The 21,893-nt window shown below is 44.1% G+C and overlaps 2 protein-coding genes across 2 annotated transcripts; one reads left to right on the top strand and one right to left on the bottom strand.

The window, feature by feature from the left end:
- Window positions 1-1,204: 1,204 nt before the first annotated feature.
- LOC140536419 (insulin gene enhancer protein ISL-1-like) lies at window positions 1,205-7,834 on the bottom strand. The gene is made up of 6 exons (XM_072658206.1): window positions 7,627-7,834; window positions 4,575-4,767; window positions 3,660-3,868; window positions 3,167-3,447; window positions 1,890-2,042; window positions 1,205-1,452 (listed from the first exon to the last, which is right to left on the bottom strand). The coding sequence occupies exons 1-6, from the start codon at window positions 7,832-7,834 to the stop codon at window positions 1,339-1,341; spliced, it is 1,158 nt and encodes a 385-aa protein (XP_072514307.1). The 3' UTR covers window positions 1,205-1,338.
- golph3b (golgi phosphoprotein 3b) lies at window positions 7,656-20,334 on the top strand. Its single transcript, XM_072658560.1, has 4 exons — window positions 7,656-8,070; window positions 12,001-12,132; window positions 14,679-14,793; window positions 16,261-20,334. Exons 1-4 carry the CDS (start codon window positions 7,864-7,866, stop codon window positions 16,683-16,685), a joined length of 879 nt encoding a protein of 292 aa, XP_072514661.1. The 5' UTR covers window positions 7,656-7,863; the 3' UTR covers window positions 16,686-20,334.
- Window positions 20,335-21,893: the final 1,559 nt, after the last annotated feature.

Genomic DNA, 21,893 nt, shown 5'->3' with positions numbered 1-21,893 from the left:
AGCCTCTACCTGTCAATCATTAAAAAAGACCCCCTTAATTCGAGCACCACCAGTTAGACTGAGAATCTGAAGCGTCCTCAAGCCTGGACAAGGCTGCAGAACTGGATCAACTGTGAGGAACAGGAAGCTGCTCTGCACCACTCAGCACTGCCTAGACAAGACCGTCCCTCAAAACTCAGCCTCAGAGCAAGAACTCAGCCTCAGAGAGGCCAACAATCACTCTGAAGACTGGAGTGATGGTGCACCAGCAAGAGCTCTGGTTTGCCTCTTCATCAGGGACATTTAGCTGTGCCCCACTAAAATCTCCACAGCAAAAAGTCCTTCTCCTGGATCGCTGAGCAGAACTACTGGACATGCGATGCAAATTCACTACAGATACTACATTTTCCATAATTCCCCAGCATCTTTCCATTAGCTTGAGTAGCTAACACTTTTAGTTTGAGTTTACTCAGTGTTTCTGAGCTGAGCGGAGTAATGGACTATATAGCTATATAAATACATACATATATAGCTATATGTTGTATATATATATATATATATATATATATATATATATAAATGATGTATATATATATTTTTTATAAATATATATATATATATATATATATATATAATAACCGCATAACTTACCACTGGAGCAAAGCCATCAGCTAAACTAGCAAAGGCTTCAATTATAGTAATATAGGCTTTCTTTATGTTAGCTGGTAAAAAGGAGCACTGAAAACACTAGCGTGGAAAATTAGCATTATGATATCGTCGATATAACAATAAACTACTGATTTTAAATATCTGGGTGATCTGTGATGATGCAAAGACAGAATCACAGTTATCATGTAGTTTTATACTGTAAAGGAAATATTTGCATGCATGTGTGTGGCTGTAATATTACTTATATAATAATAATAATAATAATAATAATAAACATAATAATAACTAGTAATATTATTGCTGACGTTATTATTAACAATGTATTATAATACTAATATTATTAACTAGTAATATTATTATTAGGCAAGCAGAGGAGTACAGTGTGCCCCAGTACAACAAGCAGTCTAGAAACGCCCCTGACAAACAGTGAAGCATGGTGGTGGTGGTAGCATCATGTGGTGGATGCTGTGGTGGGGAACACAGGGATCTGACAATCTGTGGCACTGTTTGAAAACGATGGCTCCACAAGGACCATGCAACTGAGCAGAAGAACCTGAAGAGGATCTGCAGGAAGATCCAGGAGAACCTCAGTCCAACACACTTCCTGTTGCTGGTAACATTTGAATTTCACAAGTAAAAACCATTTGATTGAATAATACCACTGTGGCGGCATCAGTTCAGTCAGAGGCCTTATTGGTTGGCCTGTGTCGGGCTGGCGCTGAAACTGTTGGGCGTGTTCAGCTCAAGCGGCATGACTTCACTTCCAGCAGAAGAACAGCTCGTCATCCTCTCTGACAAACAGTCCTGAAGAACATGAAATTCAGAACATCAGCAAATCTCAGATTTTAAACCCCATTCCACTGAATTAGTGGATTATCCAGTAACTACAATGTACTGCGGCCTCTAAAAGCTTAGCACAGTGACTCTTCAAGGGTTCTTCACTAAACACAGTGATTCTGTACAGAACTCTGGCACCTCAAATCGCCCTTGGATTTGCCAGGTTTAGTGGTTTCTCTTTATGAAGAAGCGCCTCCTGTAGGTATTACTTTAAAGGCCTTTGTCAAAGCTCTACTGTATACCACCAAAAAGGGTTCCACTATTAACGTTACAGGTCAAAGAACCTTGCTGTTAATACTATAGCAGAGTGACATGATTGGGTCGGTTCTGTAGATTCCAGAGGAAAGAGCTGAGGAAACTGACCATTAGAGTTTAAAGGGTTAATTTATAAACAGTGTCCTCACTGGCTGCTGATGTGGAGTGCAGTCGTGGTCACTGTCTGAATGTAAGGAGAAGCTGGTCAGAAGTTTCCAAGACGGCTGAAAACTCAGGAGGTCCAGTGGAGTCATCAGCATATCCTGGTCCAGACTGTCCGGACTGGCCGCAAAACACGGCTCCTGCACAGTAATATGATATTCGTTATTAATATCACATCTGATCACATCTGATCACACTCTTAACCTCTGCATTAAGTGACCGGTTCTTCACAGTCACACAGCCATTACTTCTATGGCAGCACTCAAAGAAGCCTTCATAGCAGCTTTATGGTAAAGAGTGTGTAGTGGGATTAGCCCCTACAGTGCTGAGTGAGCTCATTACTGCACCTGCTGATCTCAACCTTCCAGCTCTTCACTGTGATCTAAATGTGTGATTAAGAGAGCTAGGCTTGATTGTTATTAATCACCGGAATGAAAATATATATATTTTTTTAATTGTGTGTTTTTATTTATTAAATTTATATCAGTTGTTTGTATTGAAGCAATGTAAAAATATTTATATTTAAAAAAGCTTTTTTTATTTACTTTATATTGATCAAATATGTTAATAATATATAATAATATTTGTTCTATAACTGCGCGTAGATTAATTAATGCACACTAGATGGAACGCTTTATATACAAACCAAGACTTTCAATTTCAGTTCAAAACTCAACTTCAGTTCAAAACTCAATTTCCTTTCAAAATTCAATTCAATTATGGTTCGATTATGGTTCAAAACTTGATTTCGGTTCAAACATAAATTTAAATTCAAAACTTCATTTCAGTTCAAAACACAATTTCAGTTTAAAACTCGATTTCAGTTCAAAACTCAATTTCTTTTTAAAATTCAATTCAATTCAATTACTCAATTATGGTTCATAACTTGATTTCGGTTCAAAACTCAATTCCAGTTTAAAACTTCATTTCAGTTCAAAATTCAACTTCAGTTTGGTTTAACTGTATCGTCCTAACTTTAGTCCAAGTTCAGCTAAAAAATCTAGTTCAAAACTCTTTTAAGACTCAACTCAACTGAACAGCTGGTAATGATACAAGTTAAAAATAATAACATTCAAAAGTACAAATTTGCTTTCAAATTCAGCTTTGTAATGGCATGACTCCACTCTTACACCCCTGGTCATTATGCATAAACAATTCTTCTTTTTCTTCTTCTTATTATTATTATTTTATTGTTATTGTCATCATTGTTATTCATATTAATATTATAATTGTTTTGTGCACTAATAATAAGCCTGTTGCTCACCTGCTCATGTGTCCGGTGCTGTGTGTTTCTGGCCGCTGCACTTTTCTTTTTGTCTTTGCAGCGTTTGTTCTGGAACCAGACCCTGATGACCCGCGGGCTCAGGCCGGTCAGCTCCACCAGCTGCTCCTTCAGCAGAGCGTCCGGCCGCGGGTTGGCGCTGTAGCAGCTCTGCAGTGTGTGCAGCTGAGCCTCGCTCAGCACCGTCCGCACACGGGTCACTCGCTCTGACCTCTGACCCCCTGACCAACGAGAGTCACACACTCCGTTTGAGGGGGCACTGTCTGCACAGGGGGAGGAGGACAGGTTTGACCAGGTGTGGGAACACCATACATACACACACACACACACATTTTTTGTTACCTGATCCCCATCATCACTTCAATTTTTTTATTAATATATTTTATTTAATAGTAATAATTAATTCAATAAAATATGCGATCAATGGCTTTTAACAGGTGTGTGTGTGTGTGTGTGTGTGTGTGTGTGTATTTACCTGTCTGAACCCCCCAGCAGTGCAGCGTGCGGCCGGCGCAGTGCAGGTTACCGTCCTGCAGGGTGAATCTGTCTCCGGGCACCAGCTGGCGGTCACACCTCACACAGCGGAAACACTGCACATGATACACACCCCCACCCCCCGTCCGCATCACATAATCACGACTGCTGAAGGAGCGGAGGCACCTGGGGCACTTGGTGGCGTATAACCTGAGAAATAAACGGTTAACACTGATATGCACTGATCAGCCAAAACATTAATACCATTAATACCCGCCTAAAATTCAGTAGCTATTCAATGCTATTCACTTCTACTGGCGGTGGTACTAATGTTATGGCTGATGTTGACATAATGCCTCCAGTGCTGGGAGGGTAAAGGAAGGCTAGCACAGCCTTATTCCAAGACATGTGTATAAGCTCCTCCAGAGCTGTTCATACTGCTGCTAATACAACACACTGTGCATCACTAGGCAGTGTGTGGCAGCAACGTAGCCGAAGCTGACCGTAACACACCTCTAGTTGTAAGGGGAACCTCTCGGGCGACCTCAAGGTTCCAAACGATACAATTCTCGGCACCGAATGGCGAGTGTCGAGGCTCCTTAAATATCCCCAGTCCCAGGTGTAACTCATGAACCAAGCAAACTGAATCATGAACCGATACAAGTGAACCAAACATATGAATGAAAACGAGGCAGAAGTCCTTTTTTGGGCCTGTGGGCGGCGGCTTGGGAGGAGAATGCTAACTGCTAATTCTGCTGGCTAGCATCACACACACTGAGTGACAAGGGAAGAGGCAGGGAGGACCCTCATTCTACCCAACCAGAGAAAAACAGAGAGAGAGGGAGGGGAGAGTTATGCTCTCTGGGTCTTCCAATCACTGACGTATGGCTGTGGCATCACTGGGGATGGAACGTACCTGCTGTAGTCCTCCTTACACAGCGCTTTTCCGTCTTTGATGAAGCAGGTGCGCGACTCGTCCAGGTGTTGCTCGCACTCCGAGCACTTCAGGCACGCAGCGTGCCACTCCAGGTCCGGGAACACGCGCAGGATGAAACGGTCAAGAATTTGATGGCCACAGCCGACACAGAGCGACACCAGACCACCATGACCTGGGCAGCGGAAGCACAAAGTTCAAAGGTTAACTCCTCTCTAAAAGCTCCTCACTGAAAGTTCTTCACCTAATGGTGATGAAGACGCTGCCTGATGCCTGAGACACTGTTCTACCAGAGTTCTGAGAAGAGTTCGGCTCTAGAACCTGCTTTTAGAACCAGATCATTAAAATGGTGGAGGGATACATGCAGGTCGAAATGTGCAGCAAAATAGACCCCTGAGAAAACCCTTGCACTCATTTAGCATCATCAACACCCCATATAAAACTCTAAAATAGGTTCACTGGTGGGTTTGGATGGTAGGTAAAATGACTATATTGGTGCTGTAGTCACGGCAACCGATGCCTGGTTCCATTCACCACTGCTGTAAAGACATCTGAGATGGTAGAAATAGAGCATTTCACACCAAACCCCACTCTGAAAGACTGTTTACCTCTTGAATTAGTGGAATTATTAGAATTATTAGACAATTTTTAAAAATGGTGGAGTTGCCCTTTAACCAATTACAATGTATTATTATTATTATTATTATTAATTATTAAAGAAAAAAAACTGCACGGGGTAAAACACTTACGTTTCTGTGGATCTTCCATGGCGGCGGTTTCAGCTCCAGTTCTGAATGTACTCCAGTTCTGAGCGCTCTTTAATCCCCACCGCTCGGCCTCTCATGAGGCCCTCTCAGTGCCGCCGGCTTTTCTACTGATGTGAGACGAACGTCCAGTATTGTCCTCCCTCAGAGGAATCTGATTGGCTGCCAGGTGCAGCCCCATAAGCCTCTCCCACTTTTTCACTTTATCACGCCTCTAGTTCTTCAGGTGAGACAATAGTAAGGACCCTTCTGATTCGGGTACTTTAAGGTGCACCCATTGCACCGCACAGCTTTCAGGCGCTAATGACCCGAAGGTCACCATACACCCGGGGCCGAGCATGGACTATAGGGGAATGACGCCTCCCTGCAGTGAGCTGTGGGGTTCTCTAGAGTGGTGATGAAGGTCCATCTAATATTTTGGGGATGAGTTCAACACCAGAACCTGACCTCACTGATGCTAGGTCTATATTTCTCGTGGCTGAATGCAGTCAAATCCACACAGCAATGTTCCAACATCTAGTGCAAGTCTTTCTCAGAAGAGTGGAGGCTGTTATTGCAGCAATGTGGGACAGACTCTGTATGAATGCAGATCAGACTTCTGAAGCTGCTGCTGCTGCTGCTCTCAGAACAATGTACTGGTCACCCCAGAGTCCAGGCCTCAACGTCATTGAACGTGTCTGGTTGGCCGTGGATAGCAAGAAGAAAATGCTCTGAAGGCCTAAGGACGGATAAATAGATAGATGTATAGAAGAATAGATGGATGGACAGACAGTTAACTAGGCAGACACAGAAATAGCTAGATTATTGGATAGACGGATGGACACACAGATATCCTAAATGGACAAAAGTATTGGGACACCTGCTCATTCTTTGTTTCTTCTGAAATCAAGGCTATTAAAAAGAGCTGATCCTGCTTTTTTTGGAGTAACTGTCTCTACTGTCCAGGGAAGAAGACTTTCTACTACATTTTGGAGGAGAACTGCTGAGAGAATTTGATTGCATTCAGCAAGAAGTGAGCCCCACCCAGCTCCTCCAGTGCCCCACAGCTCCTCAATGCTGGGGGGCTTTATTATACCCCTCTACTAGCCCACGCCTGGCATTAGGCAGCAAATTTTAAGTACCAGTAAATGTACTTACTTCAGTTGATTGTGTTCTACCAGTCATTCACATACACAGTCTAAACTCACTGCCTGTTTATGATGTAGGGAACTAGACCACATGCCCTCTGACCACATCCCTCCTCAGTACAGGGAAGAGAGGCCTTTCAGCTTACTCAGCAGAAACAGCAGGTGCAAAGTGACTGCGAGATACACCGCCTATTGTTGGCCTGCTTGCCTTATCTGCCTTTTTAGATAAAGATAACCCGGTGTTTGTTCAGGGTAAGAAAACTGATAAAATACCTGCTGTAGAGAGGCCAGTAAAGGAGCACTGTACTCCACATGCTCCGGTAATTAACACTAGCTTTTAGCATGATGCACATCAGCTATTCTAAACCATTACAAAAAGCCACTGTTAGCCATTGTTAGCATTTCAGGTGAACTATGTCTTTTTAAAAAGACATTATTACACACACTGTAGTGATCAAACACACACAGTGGCAGTTAGCCACTGCTGCAGCGCCCGGGGAGCAGAGAGGGTGAAGGGCCTTGCTCAAGGGCCCAACAGTGGCAGCTTGCAGAGCCCGGGTCTCGAACCCACAACCCGGTGCTCTAACCGCTGAGCCCCTGCTGCCCATAGCATGGCTTTATTAGTTGTTTTTGTGCTTGTGAGTCGTGGCGAGCTGCCGCTGCTATTCTTGCTAACTCTTGCTAACCCTTGCTAATGGAGTGTATGTTTATGTATTTATAAATATTCATACAAATATATACAAAATAAACAATTTACACAATCATTGATATATATATATATATATATATATGTCTTCATTTGTTGAGAATGCGCAATTGATTATTTATTTATTTATATTTATTGTGCAGAAACAGAGATATTTTGACAAAGCATTAACGGCAAAAGGGTGAATGGAATATTTTTAATAAATCAGATATATTGGGTTTAGTGGGAGTGCTTTAGTTAAACGAAGGATTAAATTGATTGGGTGATTTAAGTTAACGTAAACCTTATTAAACTTACTCTTTATTAAATATCAATAAAAATATAAAAATGTCTAAATATTTCTACGTTTTTTTTTTATTTTCATTAAATATAATGTAGAAGTGACTTTATAAAAATAACGAAAACATCTGACGTCACGCCCACGTCTCCGTCGTCACGTCGGACGCCTCTGTCGTCATCGCGCACCGCCATGTTGAACGAGGAACTCGGCAGAGCAGCGGGGAGAAGGTCCCGGATGTGAGTGAAACAATCCACGTCAACAAACCCGAACCGCGGGGAACCGGGAAACGGAGCCGAACCGGACCGACCGACCGACCGACAACCGGACCTACCGGGACCATCCGGGCCGCCCGCCCGGTGCCACATCCTCCCCGAGATCCCTAGTGTTGACCACGATGAGCTCGCTGAGCCAGAGGAGCTCCGGCCTGGTGCAGCGCCGCACCGAGGCCTCCCGCAGCGCCGCGGCCGGCAGAGAGCGCGCAGCCGACGAAGAGGAGCCAGAGAGCCGCCGCAGTGAGGAGGAGGACCCGGAGGGAGACTCCAAGGAAACCCGGCTAACCCTGATGGAGGAGGTGCTGCTGCTGGGGCTGAAGGACCGAGAGGTTTGAGAAGACCCGTGTTTGATAATTCGGAGGGTGGAGGGTGGAGGGTGTCCTGGAGTTTGTGTGGAACCTGGCTGGAGACCCTCGCCTCCAGGCTGGGGAGGTTGATTGTATGCCCGCTGGGTGGCTCGCATAGCGGATACACTGGGCTGTAGTTCTCCGTGGTTCTGAAGTTTAGCTGGCAGCAGGTGGAGGTCATGGCCTTACTGGTTAACCTAGTTACCCAACCTAAACCACCAGCAAGAACAAACACTGCGTGTCCAAAAGTTTGTGGACACCCCTTCTCTAATGAATGCATTAATCTACATTAAGTAGTATTAACCTAGTACTGCCAATAGATTAGGACTCACCTATACAGATAGTAAATAAACATCATTACCCTGTTGGCTCCATGCTGCCTAATAATAATGCCAGGCGTGGGCTAGTAGAGGGGTGTAAATAAAGCCCCCCAGCATTGAGGAGCTGTGGAGGAGCTGTGCTCTCTGGAATGATGGTGGAGGAGCTCCATCCAGCACTTTTGGGTGGGATGAGGTGGGGATGATGAGGTAGGTGCTGATCATCATCATCATCATCATCCTCCAACATCCTGACCTCACTAATGCTCTTGCCGCTGAATGCAATCAAATCCTCACAGCAGTGTTAAATTGCCTACAATTGAATTTGCGTTATACAGGTCCTTTCAAACTGATGTGTTTGACATTTGAATGAAAGGGAAAATAACTTAATAACTTAAATTATTATTTATTTATTTGTTTATTTATAAATACATTTCTTTTTTTTTTTTACCCATTTTTTCCTCAATTTTTCTGTTTTTGTTGGAGTAACAGTCTCTACTGTCCTGTTGGCTGATGATGATCACCACCCCACCTCATCATCCTGACTCCACACTCATCCCATCCAAAAGTACTGGATGGAGCTCCTCCACCATCATTGCAGAGAACACAGCTCCTCCACTGCTCCACAGCTCCTCAATGCTGGGGGGCTTTATTTACACCCCTCTAGCCCACGCCTGGTATTATTAGGCAGCATGGTGCCAATAGGGTCATGATGATGATCTTCTCCTGCAGAGAGTCCTATTCTATTGGCAGTATTGTGTGTGTGCATTTGCACGTCTGTGTCGGCAATGGGTGCAGCTTAAAGTATCTGAATGCCTTCATTAGAAAGGGGTGTCCACGAATAAAATGTGGGCGTTCAGTGCATTTTACGAAAACTCCTGATATGTTTTGGTTTGGGTCGTAATGTATCCGTGTGAACGCAGAGCGAACCAGAACTGAATGAATCGGTTCACTACGTGTCTAAACAACTCCAGAGAACTCCTAACTCCTAAACTGGCTCGGAAAACTGTGTGCTTGCTTGCTTTTGCAGGATGTTGGTTTAAAAGTAAAGTAAATGTTAATTAATGTATTTTTTTATGATTCATTTTGCCTTTTATATTTTATGAAACCTTAAAGTTTGGTTTCAGTTCAGAATTCAGTTTCAGATTCTGTGATTCAGATTCGCATTTCTAATCTGAATCTGACTCCACTTTGTAACTCTTGAGTTATTTACATTTCTAAAGATTGCATACTAGGGATGCACCGATTTGACTTTTTCAGTTCCGACACCGATACCACTACATAAACTTTGCATATCGGTCCATACCCGATACCGATCCGTTAACATTGTTCAATTAATAAAATCAAATCAGATCAAATCAAATTTTATTTGTTACACACATAGTAATACACAGTATAACTTGCAGTGAAATGCTTTTTTGACAGTCTGTCCACATCAAAGCTATTCAATAAAGATCTAAATTTAAACTAAACCTTAACTTAATGAAATAAAGTGCAAAAAAAAAATTAATAAATAAAATAAGTTACATTTAAGTTAAATTTAAGTTAAAAAATAAAATATGAAAATATAGAAATATAAGAAGCAAAATGGATGGATATTTGGTGCGTGTCTATATATATATATATATATATATATATATATATATATATATATATATATATATATATATATATACACATATGTACATATTTATCTGTATGTGAGTGTAAAAGAAATATTTGCATTATTGTCCGTAGTGTGTTTTCCGTGAGCCATAGTTGTGTATTGTAGTGAGTGAGGGTCCAGTTTGTGTATGTAGATATTTTGATTGGATACTGTCAGGGATGGGGTCAGATCCATGCTATTAGTCCTGTAATTGACAGGAGCTTGTTGGTGCTATACGTCGGCGCCTGTCGGGGTGGTAAACTGAGCATTCTGCTAATAAACGCTTGTGAATTCACAATAAACTACAAAAGCCTTTAAAGAGTAAAAGGAAAAGGACCGTCTTAATTGAACAAATTTAATAAACCGTTTACCTCACCATGTGGGAAAGCCTTGACTTAAACGTTACTAGCTTTGTAAAACAAAATATAACCAGTTGACACACGGATATAAATTTACTGAATTGAAAAATACTGAACTTTTTATTTGTCATTAAAATAATAAAGAAATGTGCAGGTTCTTGACACAGCATTCAAAATAACTTCAAAGTAAAAAAGCAGTCAAACTTCTTAAAACCCGATCCTAATATCGGATCGGCGAATCCTTATTACGTACCTGTAACTGTATCTCAACATGTTTGGAGGAAACATTGGAAAGCTCCATGTATATTCATCCGGAGCCGCGGTTGGTGTAAACGGACCTGGGGCTCTATTCCCTTTGCTTGATCTCCTTTGTGTTGAGCTGGAGGTGCTAAAGACAAAGAGCTCTCACTTCTTTAGAAGTAGCTAGACTGACAGGTGTGAATGATGACGACGCTTTCCTGACAGACCAAGCTCCTGCCCTCCTACCCTTTAAGTAGCTCAATTAAGATGGTCCTTTTCCTTTTACTCTTTAAAGGCTTTTGTAGTTTATTGTGAATTCACAAGCGTTTATTAGCAGAATGCTCAGTTTACCACCCCGACAGGCGCCGACGTATAGCACCAACACGCTCCTGTCAATTACAGGACTAATAGCATGGATCTGACCCCATCCCTGACAGTATCCAATCAAACCACTCCTGACCTATGAGCTGTCCTGGCTATAAATCTCCATTAATTAATTACTGTAAATGTGCTCAGCATTATATTACTGTGGATTTGGAGAAAAATGCTTTTGATCTGAAGGGATGTCCAATCTGATTAATTGAGATTTGATCAATAAGAACTTGAACAGGTTTGAAACCTGCAGCTGCTTCTGTACTATATATATATATATATATATATATATATATATATATATATATATATATATATATATATATATATATATATATAATTCTGGATGAATGGACCAATAGAAATGCTCGAAATTACTATAATTATGTGAATAAATCGAATTATTTTACATTGACTTCCATTCAGAGTTAAGACAATTTTAGCCTTCCCCTGGAAATTCACCATTTTGGAGATCCATGTTTTTCATTGCACAGTGACGATATAAGGATTAGTATCGGGGATTAAACCTAAACCTAGTTCTGGACTTGAAGAGCTATTCACAGTGCTATTGATCTAAATCCCTGACCAGAACACTGACCCATGACCGCAGGCCATTATGAGTAGGGAATTTCCGGTCTGATCCGGTCTGATCCAGGCCTGGTTTAATAGATTGAGCCTCAGCTATTTGAAGCCTGAGTTCTGATCCTTTGTTTTCACCGCTGTGTTTCTCCCACTGTTACACAGAGCACTGTCTGTTTACTGCAGGCCGGTCCTCTCTTTGCAAAGTAATGGAATTAATATGCAGATATATTCAAATACTTGCAAGAATTTCAAATAGAATTTAAATAGAATTGTTGAGAACCCTCATCACGCTGAATCCAGCCCTCCTTTCTTGAAGATTGTTTATATTACAGTATTGTATTTTTGCCACAATAGTACAAGTGTGTGTGTGTGTGTGTGTGTGTGTTGCACTCCACAGGGCTACACATCGTTCTGGAATGACTGTATATCGTCTGGTCTGAGAGGCTGCATGCTGATTGAGCTCGCCCTCCGAGGACGGCTCCAGCTCGAACCCTGCGGCATGAGGAGGAAAAGCCTGCTGACCAGAAAGGTGTGTGATTAAAGGACTGTAGAAACGTGTTGATTAATTTGGAACAATTAAGTTAATAAACCTGATAGAAATTCAGTAAGCAGCTCTTTTTCCCAGCTGGGTTCAGGGTGTTAAGTCTCACGCTGCTCAGTTAAAGGTCTTTATCGTCTATGAAAAGCTGCTGCGTGAAATGAAGGAGAAGGAGAATTACAGCTGATGGACTTTGTGGAAAAACGAACATTTCTTAAGTGTGTTAAAGCCCACCCCGCTAACGGGACGCTCTTCTGCACGTTCAAATACAGGTACTGTTTACTGAATTTAAAAAGAGGCCATTTCAACACACTTGATGTTGTTGCTGGACCACCTAGCGGCCGTCTTGGAGGCAGTTTCGCTGACTGGCTGGCCGACTGTGTGTCTGACTGGCTGGCCGACTGTGTGTCTGACTGGTCGGCCGAGTGTGTGTCTGACTGGTCGGCCGACTGTGTGTCTGACTGGTCGGCCGACTGTGTGTGTCTGACTGGTCGGCCGACTGTGTGTGTCTGACTGGTCGGCCGACTGTGTGTGTCTGACTGGTCGGCCGACTGTGTGTGTCTGACTGGTCGGCCGACTGTGTGTGTCTGACCGTGTCTGTCTGACCGACTGGCTGTCTGTCTGACCGACTGGCTGTCTGTCTGTCTGAGTGACCGGCTGTCTGTCTGGCTGTCTGAGTGACCGGCTGTCTGTCTGGCTGTCTGAGTGACCGGCTGTCTGTCTGGCTGTCTGAGTGACCGGCTGTCTGTCTGGCTGTCTGAGTGACCGGCTGGCTGTCTGTCTGTCTGAGTGGCTGGCTGGCTGTTTGGCTGAGTGGCTGGCTGGCTGTTTGGCTGAGTGGCTGAGTGGCTGAGTGGCTGAGTGGCTGAGTGGCTGAGTGGCTGAGTGGCTGGCTGTCTGTCTGAGTGGCTGTCTGTCTGTCTGAGTGGCTGTCTGTCTGTCTGAGTGGCTGAGTGGCTGTCTGTCTGTCTGTCTGTCTGAGTGGCTGTCTGTCTGTCTGAGTGGCTGTCTGTCTGTCTGAGTGGCTGTCTGTCTGTCTGAGTGGCTGTCTGTCTGTCTGAGTGGCTGAGTGGCTGGCTGTCTGTCTGAGTGGCTGGCTGGCTGTCTGAGTGGCTGGCTGGCTGTCTGAGTGGCTGGCTGGCTGTCTGTCTGAGTGGCTGGCTGGCTGTCTGTCTGAGTGGCTGTCTGGCTGTCTGTCTGAGTGGCTGTCTGGCTGTCTGAGTGGCTGGCCTGCTGTCTGTCTGAGTGGCTGGCCTGCTGTCTGTCTGAGTGGCTGGCTGGCTGTCTGTCTGAGTGGCTGGCTGTCTGTCTGAGTGGCTGGCTGGCTGAGTGGCTGGCTGTCTGTCTGAGTGGCTGTCTGTCTGTCTGTCTGAGTGGCTGGCTGGCTGTCTGACTGATGGACCTGGTTGAAAAGCACTTGTGCAGGATCTGCCTCTTGTTTGCATTCTCTGGTTCTGACGGTCTGAGGACTCCATTCTGCTCCAGTCTCTGTGCTGCTGAGAGGAGACGTGCTCCTGTGAGCTGAGGTTGGATCTCCTAGTGTGAAGTACAGTAGTAAAGGGAAGTGGTGTGAGGACGCACTGTGGCGTTAATGTGTGTCGAAGTCCGTATCAAACGCACCTGCCGTTAGCAGCACGCCAGCCTCTGGCCAAGCCCAGCATCACTACCGCTGTTGATGAGGTCCTGGGACACCAACACTACGTCTACATCTTACAGCCCGGAGGGCGGGGCTTGAGTCCTATACCAGGCAGGACCACAGGAAATGATACAGGAAACAGAATAGAGGTCATTTTATACCACAGAACCTTTTTACAGCCTTTTCCCCCCACTGTTGAAATGCCATCGACCGTTCTGTGCAGCCAATGGCGGTTCAGCAAAACCAGGCCTGCCTGGCTCTTCTAGTTTTGAGGAATTAATAGAATTCTGTGAAATATTTAGGGGGAAATGTGATTTTAATTAAATTATTTTGAATTCATAAAAAAAAAATCAATTGTGTGTGTGTTACTTTTATCAATTTAATTCGCTTTAAAAAACATGTAACATGTAAACAATGATGGTAATTAATGATTAAACTTCAAGTTTTAAGTAGGAGTGCTTATTTTTCTTTAATTTAACAATTTTCTTTTTCTTTTATTTTTTAAATAATGCATTGATAAATATTTTATTTTTAATTTATGAATAAATGTGATTTAATTACATTTAATAATTGAATCTATTATGATTTAATTATTGCATGTACTTATTTGCTCTGTTATTCAATGTTCTATTTTTAAATAAAAATTATAATTTATTTTTAATCGATTAATCTGTCGATTATTCTTATGATTAATCGATGAATCGGATTAAAAATAAATGTTAATTTTGTAAAAAAAAAAAAAAAAAAAAAAAATTAAATAATTGTCTTAAAAATAGAACATTGAATAACGGAGCAAATAATCGTTAGTTGCAGCCCTGCTGGGCACCTTTGATCCTGTGTGAATTGGCCGGTCCCATGCAGTAATTCATGCCTCTATACTTGCTGTTCTGTGTGTCTCCAGGTGGTGTGTAAATCGGACGCTCCCACGGGAGACATGTTGCTAGACGAGGCTTTGAAACATGTTAAAGAGACTCAGCCTCCGGAGACGGTGCAGAGCTGGATCGAGCTGCTGAGCGGTGAGCAGACGTGTATATCGCTGTTGTCTCTCTGGTCCCGTGTCCAGCGTGTTGAACCGGGGGGGTGTTCAGGTCCTGAAGTGTGAAATGTGGTTCACCTCTGGAAAAATGACTTCATCCTCTACAGAGACGCAGCTGCACGTTCTGAAGCACTCTGCGGTTTATTTACTTGAATATCATCTTGCAAAAGAGCAAAAACGCTCTGCACATTAAACACAGTGTGTTCTGATTCTGTCCGAAATGTTGAATTCAGTAAATAAATGGACACTGTGTCTAAAATGTCCAGAATAAGATCCCGTCTTCTACAGAGAAAAGCCTCTGCACATTCCAACACTTTCTAAATCATCAGTACTGGTTAGTTATTGAATTTAACAAGACCACATCTGCCTGTCTAGCTGCCTGTCTAGCTGCCTGTCTAGCTGCCTGTCTAGCTAGCTGCCTGTCTAGCTGCCTGTCTAGCTAGCTATCTGTCGATCTGGCTGTCTAGCTAGCTATCTGGCTGTCTGGCTGTCTAGCTAGCTATCTGGCTGTCTAGCTAGCTAGCTAGACCTAGCTATTGGTCGGTCTAGCTAGCTATCTGTCGGTCTGTCTAGCTGTCTAGCTAGCTATCTGTTGATCTAGCTGTATAGGTAGCTGTCTGTCGGTCTGTCTAGCTGTCTAGCTAGCTATCTGTTGATCTAGCTGTATAGGTAGCTGTATGTCGGTCTGTCTAGCTATCTGTCGGTCTAGCTAGATATCTGTTGATCTAGCTGTATAGGTAGCTGTCTGTCGGTCTGTCTAGCAATCTGTCGGTCTGTCTAGCTGTCTGTCGGTCTGTCTAGCTGTCTGTCGGTCTGTCTAGCTATCTGTCGGTCTGTCTAGCTGTCTGTCGGTCTGTCTAGCTGTCTGTCGGTCTGTCTAGCTGTCTGTCTAGCTGTCTGTCGGTCTGGCTAGCTATTTGTTCATCTAGCTGTATAGGTAGCTGTCTGTCTGTCTGTCTAACTATCTGTCGGTCTGTCTAGCTATCTGTCTGTCGGTCTAGCTAGCTATCTGTTGATCTAGCTGTATAGGTAGCTGTCTGTCTGTCTAGCTCGCTGTCTGTCGGTCTGTCTGTCTAACTAGCTATCTGTCTAGCTAGCTGTGGGTTTAGCTGTCTAGCTAGCTAGCTGTCGGTCTGTCTAGCTAGCTATACTACATACGCAGTCATTTTCTGCGTTGTCCGCTGTCCCACAATCCCAATTTCAGATGACTAACTGGTGTGCAGTGGACACTTGCCTCCTGTCTGTGGGGCAGAACTGTGAGGTCACGGCTGCAGCTCCACTTCATTTAGCTCCGTCCTCACCAGGAAACAATGACTAGATGCTCTGATGCAGCTTCCCCTCAACCACAGCTCGAAAACCACTGGACTGGTTTCTAAAGCTGACCATTCTGACTTCTGACCACTAAACACAACTGTCCACAACTTTACATCTTCTTCTTCTCTGTCAGGTGAGACGTGGAACCCTCTGAAGCTGCACTACCAGCTGAGGAACGTCCGCGAGCGCTTGGCCAAGAACCTGGTGGAGAAGGGCGTCCTGACCACGGAGAAGCAGAACTTCCTGCTCTTTGACATGACCACGCACCCGCTCACCAACAGCACCGTCAAGCAGCGGCTGGTCAAGAAGGTCCAGGAGGGCGTGCTGGAGAGGTGGGTGAACGAGCCACAGCGGATGGACAAGCGGCTGCTGGCTCTGCTGTTCCTGGCCCATTCCTCCGACGTCCTGGAGAACGCTTTCGCCCCCCTCCTGGACGACCAGTACGACCTGGCCATGAAGCGGGTCCGCCTGCTGCTGGACCTGGACCCGGAGGTCGAGGCGTCCAGATCGGGCGCCAACGAGCTGCTGTGGGCCGTGGTGGCCACATTCACCAAATGAACCTGGCGGAGAAAGGAGGAGAGAGAGCGAATGAGGGCGAGAGACCTGGAGGAAGAGTGGACTTTGTGCGCACTCGTTGAGCCAGACCCAGAACAATGGCCTTGGAGCTTATTGGCTTATTGGACCTAACGGTGGTGGTGGTGGTAGTTATGCTGATTGCTAAAGGTGGAAATACCAATAATGAAGGAGATTATGGCGGCGATGATGATAATGATGATGATTACAATGTTGATTCTCTTGATGATGATGACTTTGATCTTGAAGGAACAATCTGCCTCTAACTTCCACAGACGCGTGGTCTTTGTCGTCGTCGTTCTCGTCTCGTCTTCACCTCCTGGCTGGTAGTGGACACGTGATTAGAGTCCGCTCTGAGGATTTGTGTAGAATTGATGCACTTGCACGACTAACAGGGTTCAGGAGAAGGTGGAAATGTAACCCCAGGAGAGGTTCATATGGTCCCTTCTTGCTTTTTTCTTTTTTTCTTTTTTGTTTAGTTCGTTTTTTGTTGTTTTAATGCTCGACCATGACTCTAATCTCATCTAGAACCTGGTATAATCCTACATTAATCTCAGTCTTACTCATGCAGTCGTGTGTGTTTATATGAGGAGCTCGTTTTCTACTTTTTACACTGCGAAAAGTGAACTTATCCTAGATGTTCAGGTCTATATATCCATATTTCTCGTCGTGAGATTGTTGTAAGAATATTCTGAGATTATTTGTGGATATTTTACTTGCTTTGAATGACTCTTTCTAGTATCGGCCAGTGGGATATAATCATTTCGCTAGAAGAAAAAAAAAAAAGCACTAAAACCAAGTAGAAATGTCTAAAAATAGGATCCTTCTTAAAACGGTCTCATCTGAGAAATATTACATATACCGGCTATAATTATTGGGCCCATATCTTTTACTTATTTCTCAAGCATTTTATTTTGTTCTCAGAGCTCCACCTATAACTCTTGGGGTTTATTCACCAAAAAGAGCCAGGGTTCAGTTCTCCAATCAGGCTGTGCCTTTTAAATAAGCTGTGTTGTGATTGGCTGCCGTACTTTGGGCCTCTTTTTAAAAAATCACAGCATTCAACCTTTCTCAGAACCAACGTAAATGGGCGGTCGGACGTGCTGTAGGCTGAATAGGCAGGCATATGCAAATGATTTGTTTTTGTGACGTCACAAAGGTGGAATTAAAAAAAAAAAAATATTAATTAATAAAATCAAGGCAGATTTTGCAGATTAGTTTAAAGGCATGGACTGGATTAACTGTATTAACTGGGACAGTGTTTACATTACTTTTTTTTTCTTCTTTTTTTTTTTAAGGTTTTTTAGGTTTTTCTTTGATGTGGGTCCTTTTTTCCTAGAGTTTTCCTAGAGTTTCCAAAAGCACCCTGGCAGTCGTCGTCATGCCTCCTCCTCATAGGAGGTGGAAATTGATGAGTCTTTGGCCTTTTCATCAAGAAACGTACAGCAGGGTGGTGGTGGTAATGATGGTGGTGTTGATTTGAGATGGTCAGGGAGTTCCCAAAGTCCCACATTTAGTGGAAATATAAAAATAAATAATATATGTATATTTTTATTCTAAATCAAAGTGAAACAAATCCTCCAGGTCTCTCATTTCTCATCCACCAGTCCGTTGGATCACTTCTTGCCTGGCCCCCTTCAAGACTGATCAGCATTTTTGCCCACCTGAACTTACCTAGTTGCCTAGTATCTGGTTCAGGGTCGGAGGATTGGGACGTTCCCTCAAGAATGCAGTAAAATGCCGTCTGAAGCCCTTCTGTGATGGATACGGACCGAGTCTAATCAGCACCTCATACTGTACAGCTGTTGGACTTTCTGCACAAAACACAAGTTCTGCTGAAGGTCTGTGTGTGTGGTCTTTCACTGGCCAGTAGTCGAACTAGTGTTTTATATATCAGCACTGGCACACAAAAGCCTTGTATCTCCATAATGTGAATCTGGCAGTTGTTCTTTACATTGTATCAGAATTTGATGACGAACGGACCAATAGAAATGCTCCAAAATGACCTGGACTCTTTGTATATTGACTTCTATTAAAAGTTACACCCTCCGGTAAAGCTGCTGTCTTGGAGATAAGAGGTTTTTGTGCATCAGCGATGATCTAAACACACTTCCTGCACTTTTTTTTGTTTTCCCTCCCCCCTTCCCTTCCCTCTCTCACAGCAGCACTGTGTCTCCCCCTAGTGGACAAAGTCTGTTAGACCGCTCCACACTTTTTTTTCTTTTTCTTTTTTTAATCTCTAATTCTGTATCTGCCATCTACAGGTTGATGGATCACTACGGACAGTGGTCACCCAGACCCCCCCCCCAAACTAAAGCATCTGCCCACTGGCTCCTTTTGGACATTTAGAGTAATGGTGCTTCCAGTGGTTCTGTAAGTGATGCTACAGAAGAACCACTTTTGGTTCCATAAAGTAAAGAAATGTTCTTAAACCCACTTGTACCGTTTTTACAAGGGTTCTGACGTTCCCCAGTGTTTCCTAAATGTGGTCCATCATTATCAGAGCAGAGCTGTGAACAATTCTGCTCTTTAAAACACACCAGGATCCACAGGATCCAAGAACCACATACATGAACTATATGGACAAAAGTATTGGGACACTCCTCTTAATCACTGAAAACAGGTGTCTGATTCAGTCTCATTCAGCCACAGATGTATAAAATCCAGCCTCTAGTCCTGCAGTCTGTCTTTCCTCCACACATCAGTGAAAGAACGGGAGGTTCTGAAGAGCTCACTGAGCTCCAGCGTGGTTCTGTATGTAATAGGAGACGCCGCTGCACCAACTACAACAAGTCAGCTGGTGAAATTTCCTCCCTTCTAGATCTTCCTCCATCAGCTGTGAGTGGTGTTATTATTGAACAGTGGAAGAGTTTAGGAGGAACAGCTCACAGAGAGCAGCTCAGCCACCGAGTGTCTGTCAGACCACGTAAAGTTACAGAGCGGGGTCAGGGCCGAGTGCTGAGCTCAGAGCAGAGTGCAGAAAAGCCTCCAACTGACTCAGTAACTGCAGCAGAGCTCCAGACCTGCTGCTGCTGGTAGAGCTTAGAGCAAAGGAGGACCAGCTCCTTATTAATACAGCCTATGGGTTTAGAATGGGATGTGTAGGTGTCCAAATACTTTTGTCCATATAGGGTACCGAAAATGGCATCACTCAAGGAACCATTTTGCACCTCAGCAGATACAGATGACTGATGCCCCCCTCCAGAGTACCTCAGTGTCCATCACTGAAGGCTCCTTCTTCCTGAGGCCCTTCTGTAGAAGCTGAAAGTGTCTCTGTCGTCGTTCTCTGCTTGTCTGTGGTCGCTTTCACGCCTCCACCCGATTTGTCATTTCAGTTTTTAGAATCTCCTCCTGTTTCAGAGCTGGTTTTATTTCAGTGCGTCCGTCTGGCTTTTGCCCTTATTTTGTTGTTCCATATGCGGCCCCCTCATCGTTGGCTCCATTATGAACGAGGGTGGCTGCGGACGGAGGGTTTCCTCCCCGGGCCGGACTGTGCTGATGTACTCCTGGTTAACCACACCTGTTTAACGATGTGTAAATGCAGAGACTGTGACTGTGTGAGAGGAGAGCCCAGATTTGTACACATGCTTTTTACCACGTAATAAAGGACGGTCCTTTAAGTGCCTGAACTGGATGCCATCACGCTCCGCTCCTGCTTTCTTCTTCATGATGTGGGTGTGCTGAATCTCACGGCCTGTAGGGGACGCTGTGGGGGGGTGTGATTGATTGTGACAGCGGAAAAAAAAAATACTGTTTGTATTGAAATCAAGGCTTTTGAAAAGGGAAGAAGGACAACATTGCTGTGAGGATTTGATTACTTCATCCTCAGCTCATCCCATTCAAAAGTACTGAGAGAAGTTCCAGGGAACACAGTTCTCGCACTGCTCCACAGCTCCTCAATGCTGGGGGGCTTTATAACCCCCTCTATTAGCCCACGCCTGGCATTAGACAGGGAGTCCTATTCTATTGGCTTCTATTGTACTTCTTTCTTCTTCTGCAACTTAGAGTAGCTGAATGCATCTGATAGACGGGGTGTCCACAAACATTTGGACATGTAGTGTATGTTGCACTACTTGGTTGGAGAATTCAGTTTGGTGACTCATGCGATGCAGATTGAGGTGCATGTTCAGGACACTCTGAAGGGGAAGTACACCTCTGAGTCACTTTGAAGCTGTGGTGTTCTTACTGTGGACCTATACGAATCACTTACTCTCACAGCAGCACTGTGTCTCCCCCTAGTGGACAAAGTCTGTTAGACCGCTCCACACTTTTCTTTTCTTTTTCTTTTTTTAATCTCTAATTCTGTATCTGCCATCTACAGGTTGATGGATCACTACGGACAGTGGTCACCCAGACCCCCGAAACTAAAGCATCTGCCCACTGGCTCCTATTGGACATTTAGAGTAATGGTGCTTCCAGTGGTTCTGTAAGTGATGCTACAGAAGAACCACTTTTGGTTCCATAAAGTAAAGAAATGTTCTTAAACCCACTTGTACCGTTTTTACAAGGGTTCTGACGTTCCCCAGTGTTTCCTAAATGTGGTCCATCATTATCAGAGCAGAGCTGTGAACAATTCTGCTCTTTAAAACACACCAGGATCCACAGGATCCAAGAACCACATACATGAACTATATGGACAAAAGTATTGGGACACCCCTCTTAATCACTGAAAACAGGTGTGTGATTCAGTCCCATTCAGCCACAGATGTATAAACTCCAGCCTCTAGTCCTGCAGTCTGTCTTTCCTCCACACATCAGTGAAAGAACGGGAGGTTCTGAAGAGCTCACTGAACTCCAGCGTGGTTCTGTATGTAATAGGAGACACCGCTGCACCAACAACAAGTCAGCTGGTGAAATCTCCTCCCTCCTAGATCTTCCTCCATCAGCTGTGAGTGGTGTTATTATTGAACAGTGGAAGAGTTTAGGAGGAACAGCTCACAGAGAGCAGCTCAGCCACTGAGTGTCTGTCAGACCACGTAAAGGTACAGAGCGGGGTCAGGGCCGAGTGCTGAGCTCAGAGCAGAGTGCAGAAAAGCCTCCAACTGACTCAGTAACTGCAGCAGAGCTCCAGACCTGCTGCTGCTGGTAGAGCTTAGAGCAAAGGGGCATCGGCTCCATATTAATAATGCATATTAATGGACATGTAGGTGTCCCAATACTTTTGTCCATATAGGGTACCATTTTGCACCTCAG

The sequence above is a fragment of the Salminus brasiliensis genome, chromosome 16 (genome assembly GCF_030463535.1).
Source record: "Salminus brasiliensis chromosome 16, fSalBra1.hap2, whole genome shotgun sequence".
NCBI classification, from domain to species: domain Eukaryota; kingdom Metazoa; phylum Chordata; class Actinopteri; order Characiformes; family Bryconidae; genus Salminus; species Salminus brasiliensis.
The sequence above is the reverse complement of the archived record's forward strand: the minus strand, read 5'-3'. Positions and strand labels throughout refer to the sequence as shown.

Bases quoted from the DNA above. Each gene is read 5' to 3' on its own strand.
- LOC140536419 (XM_072658206.1), bottom strand. From the start codon at position 7,834: ATGTGGCACCGGGCGGGCGGCCCGGATGGTCCCGGTAGGTCCGGTTGT. The intron at 4,768-7,626 runs GTGACGACGGAG...TCCGCTGCCCAG, and splicing joins TGACGACAGAGGCGTCCGAC to GTCATGGTGGTCTGGTGTCG. The intron at 1,453-1,889 runs GTGAGGACACTG...CATGTTCTTCAG, and splicing joins GCACTCCACATCAGCAGCCA to GACTGTTTGTCAGAGAGGAT.
- golph3b (XM_072658560.1), top strand. From the start codon at position 7,864: ATGAGCTCGCTGAGCCAGAGGAGCTCCGGCCTGGTGCAGCGCCGCACC. The intron at 8,071-12,000 runs GTTTGAGAAGAC...TGCACTCCACAG, and splicing joins TGGGGCTGAAGGACCGAGAG to GGCTACACATCGTTCTGGAA. The intron at 12,133-14,678 runs GTGTGTGATTAA...GTGTGTCTCCAG, and splicing joins AAAGCCTGCTGACCAGAAAG to GTGGTGTGTAAATCGGACGC.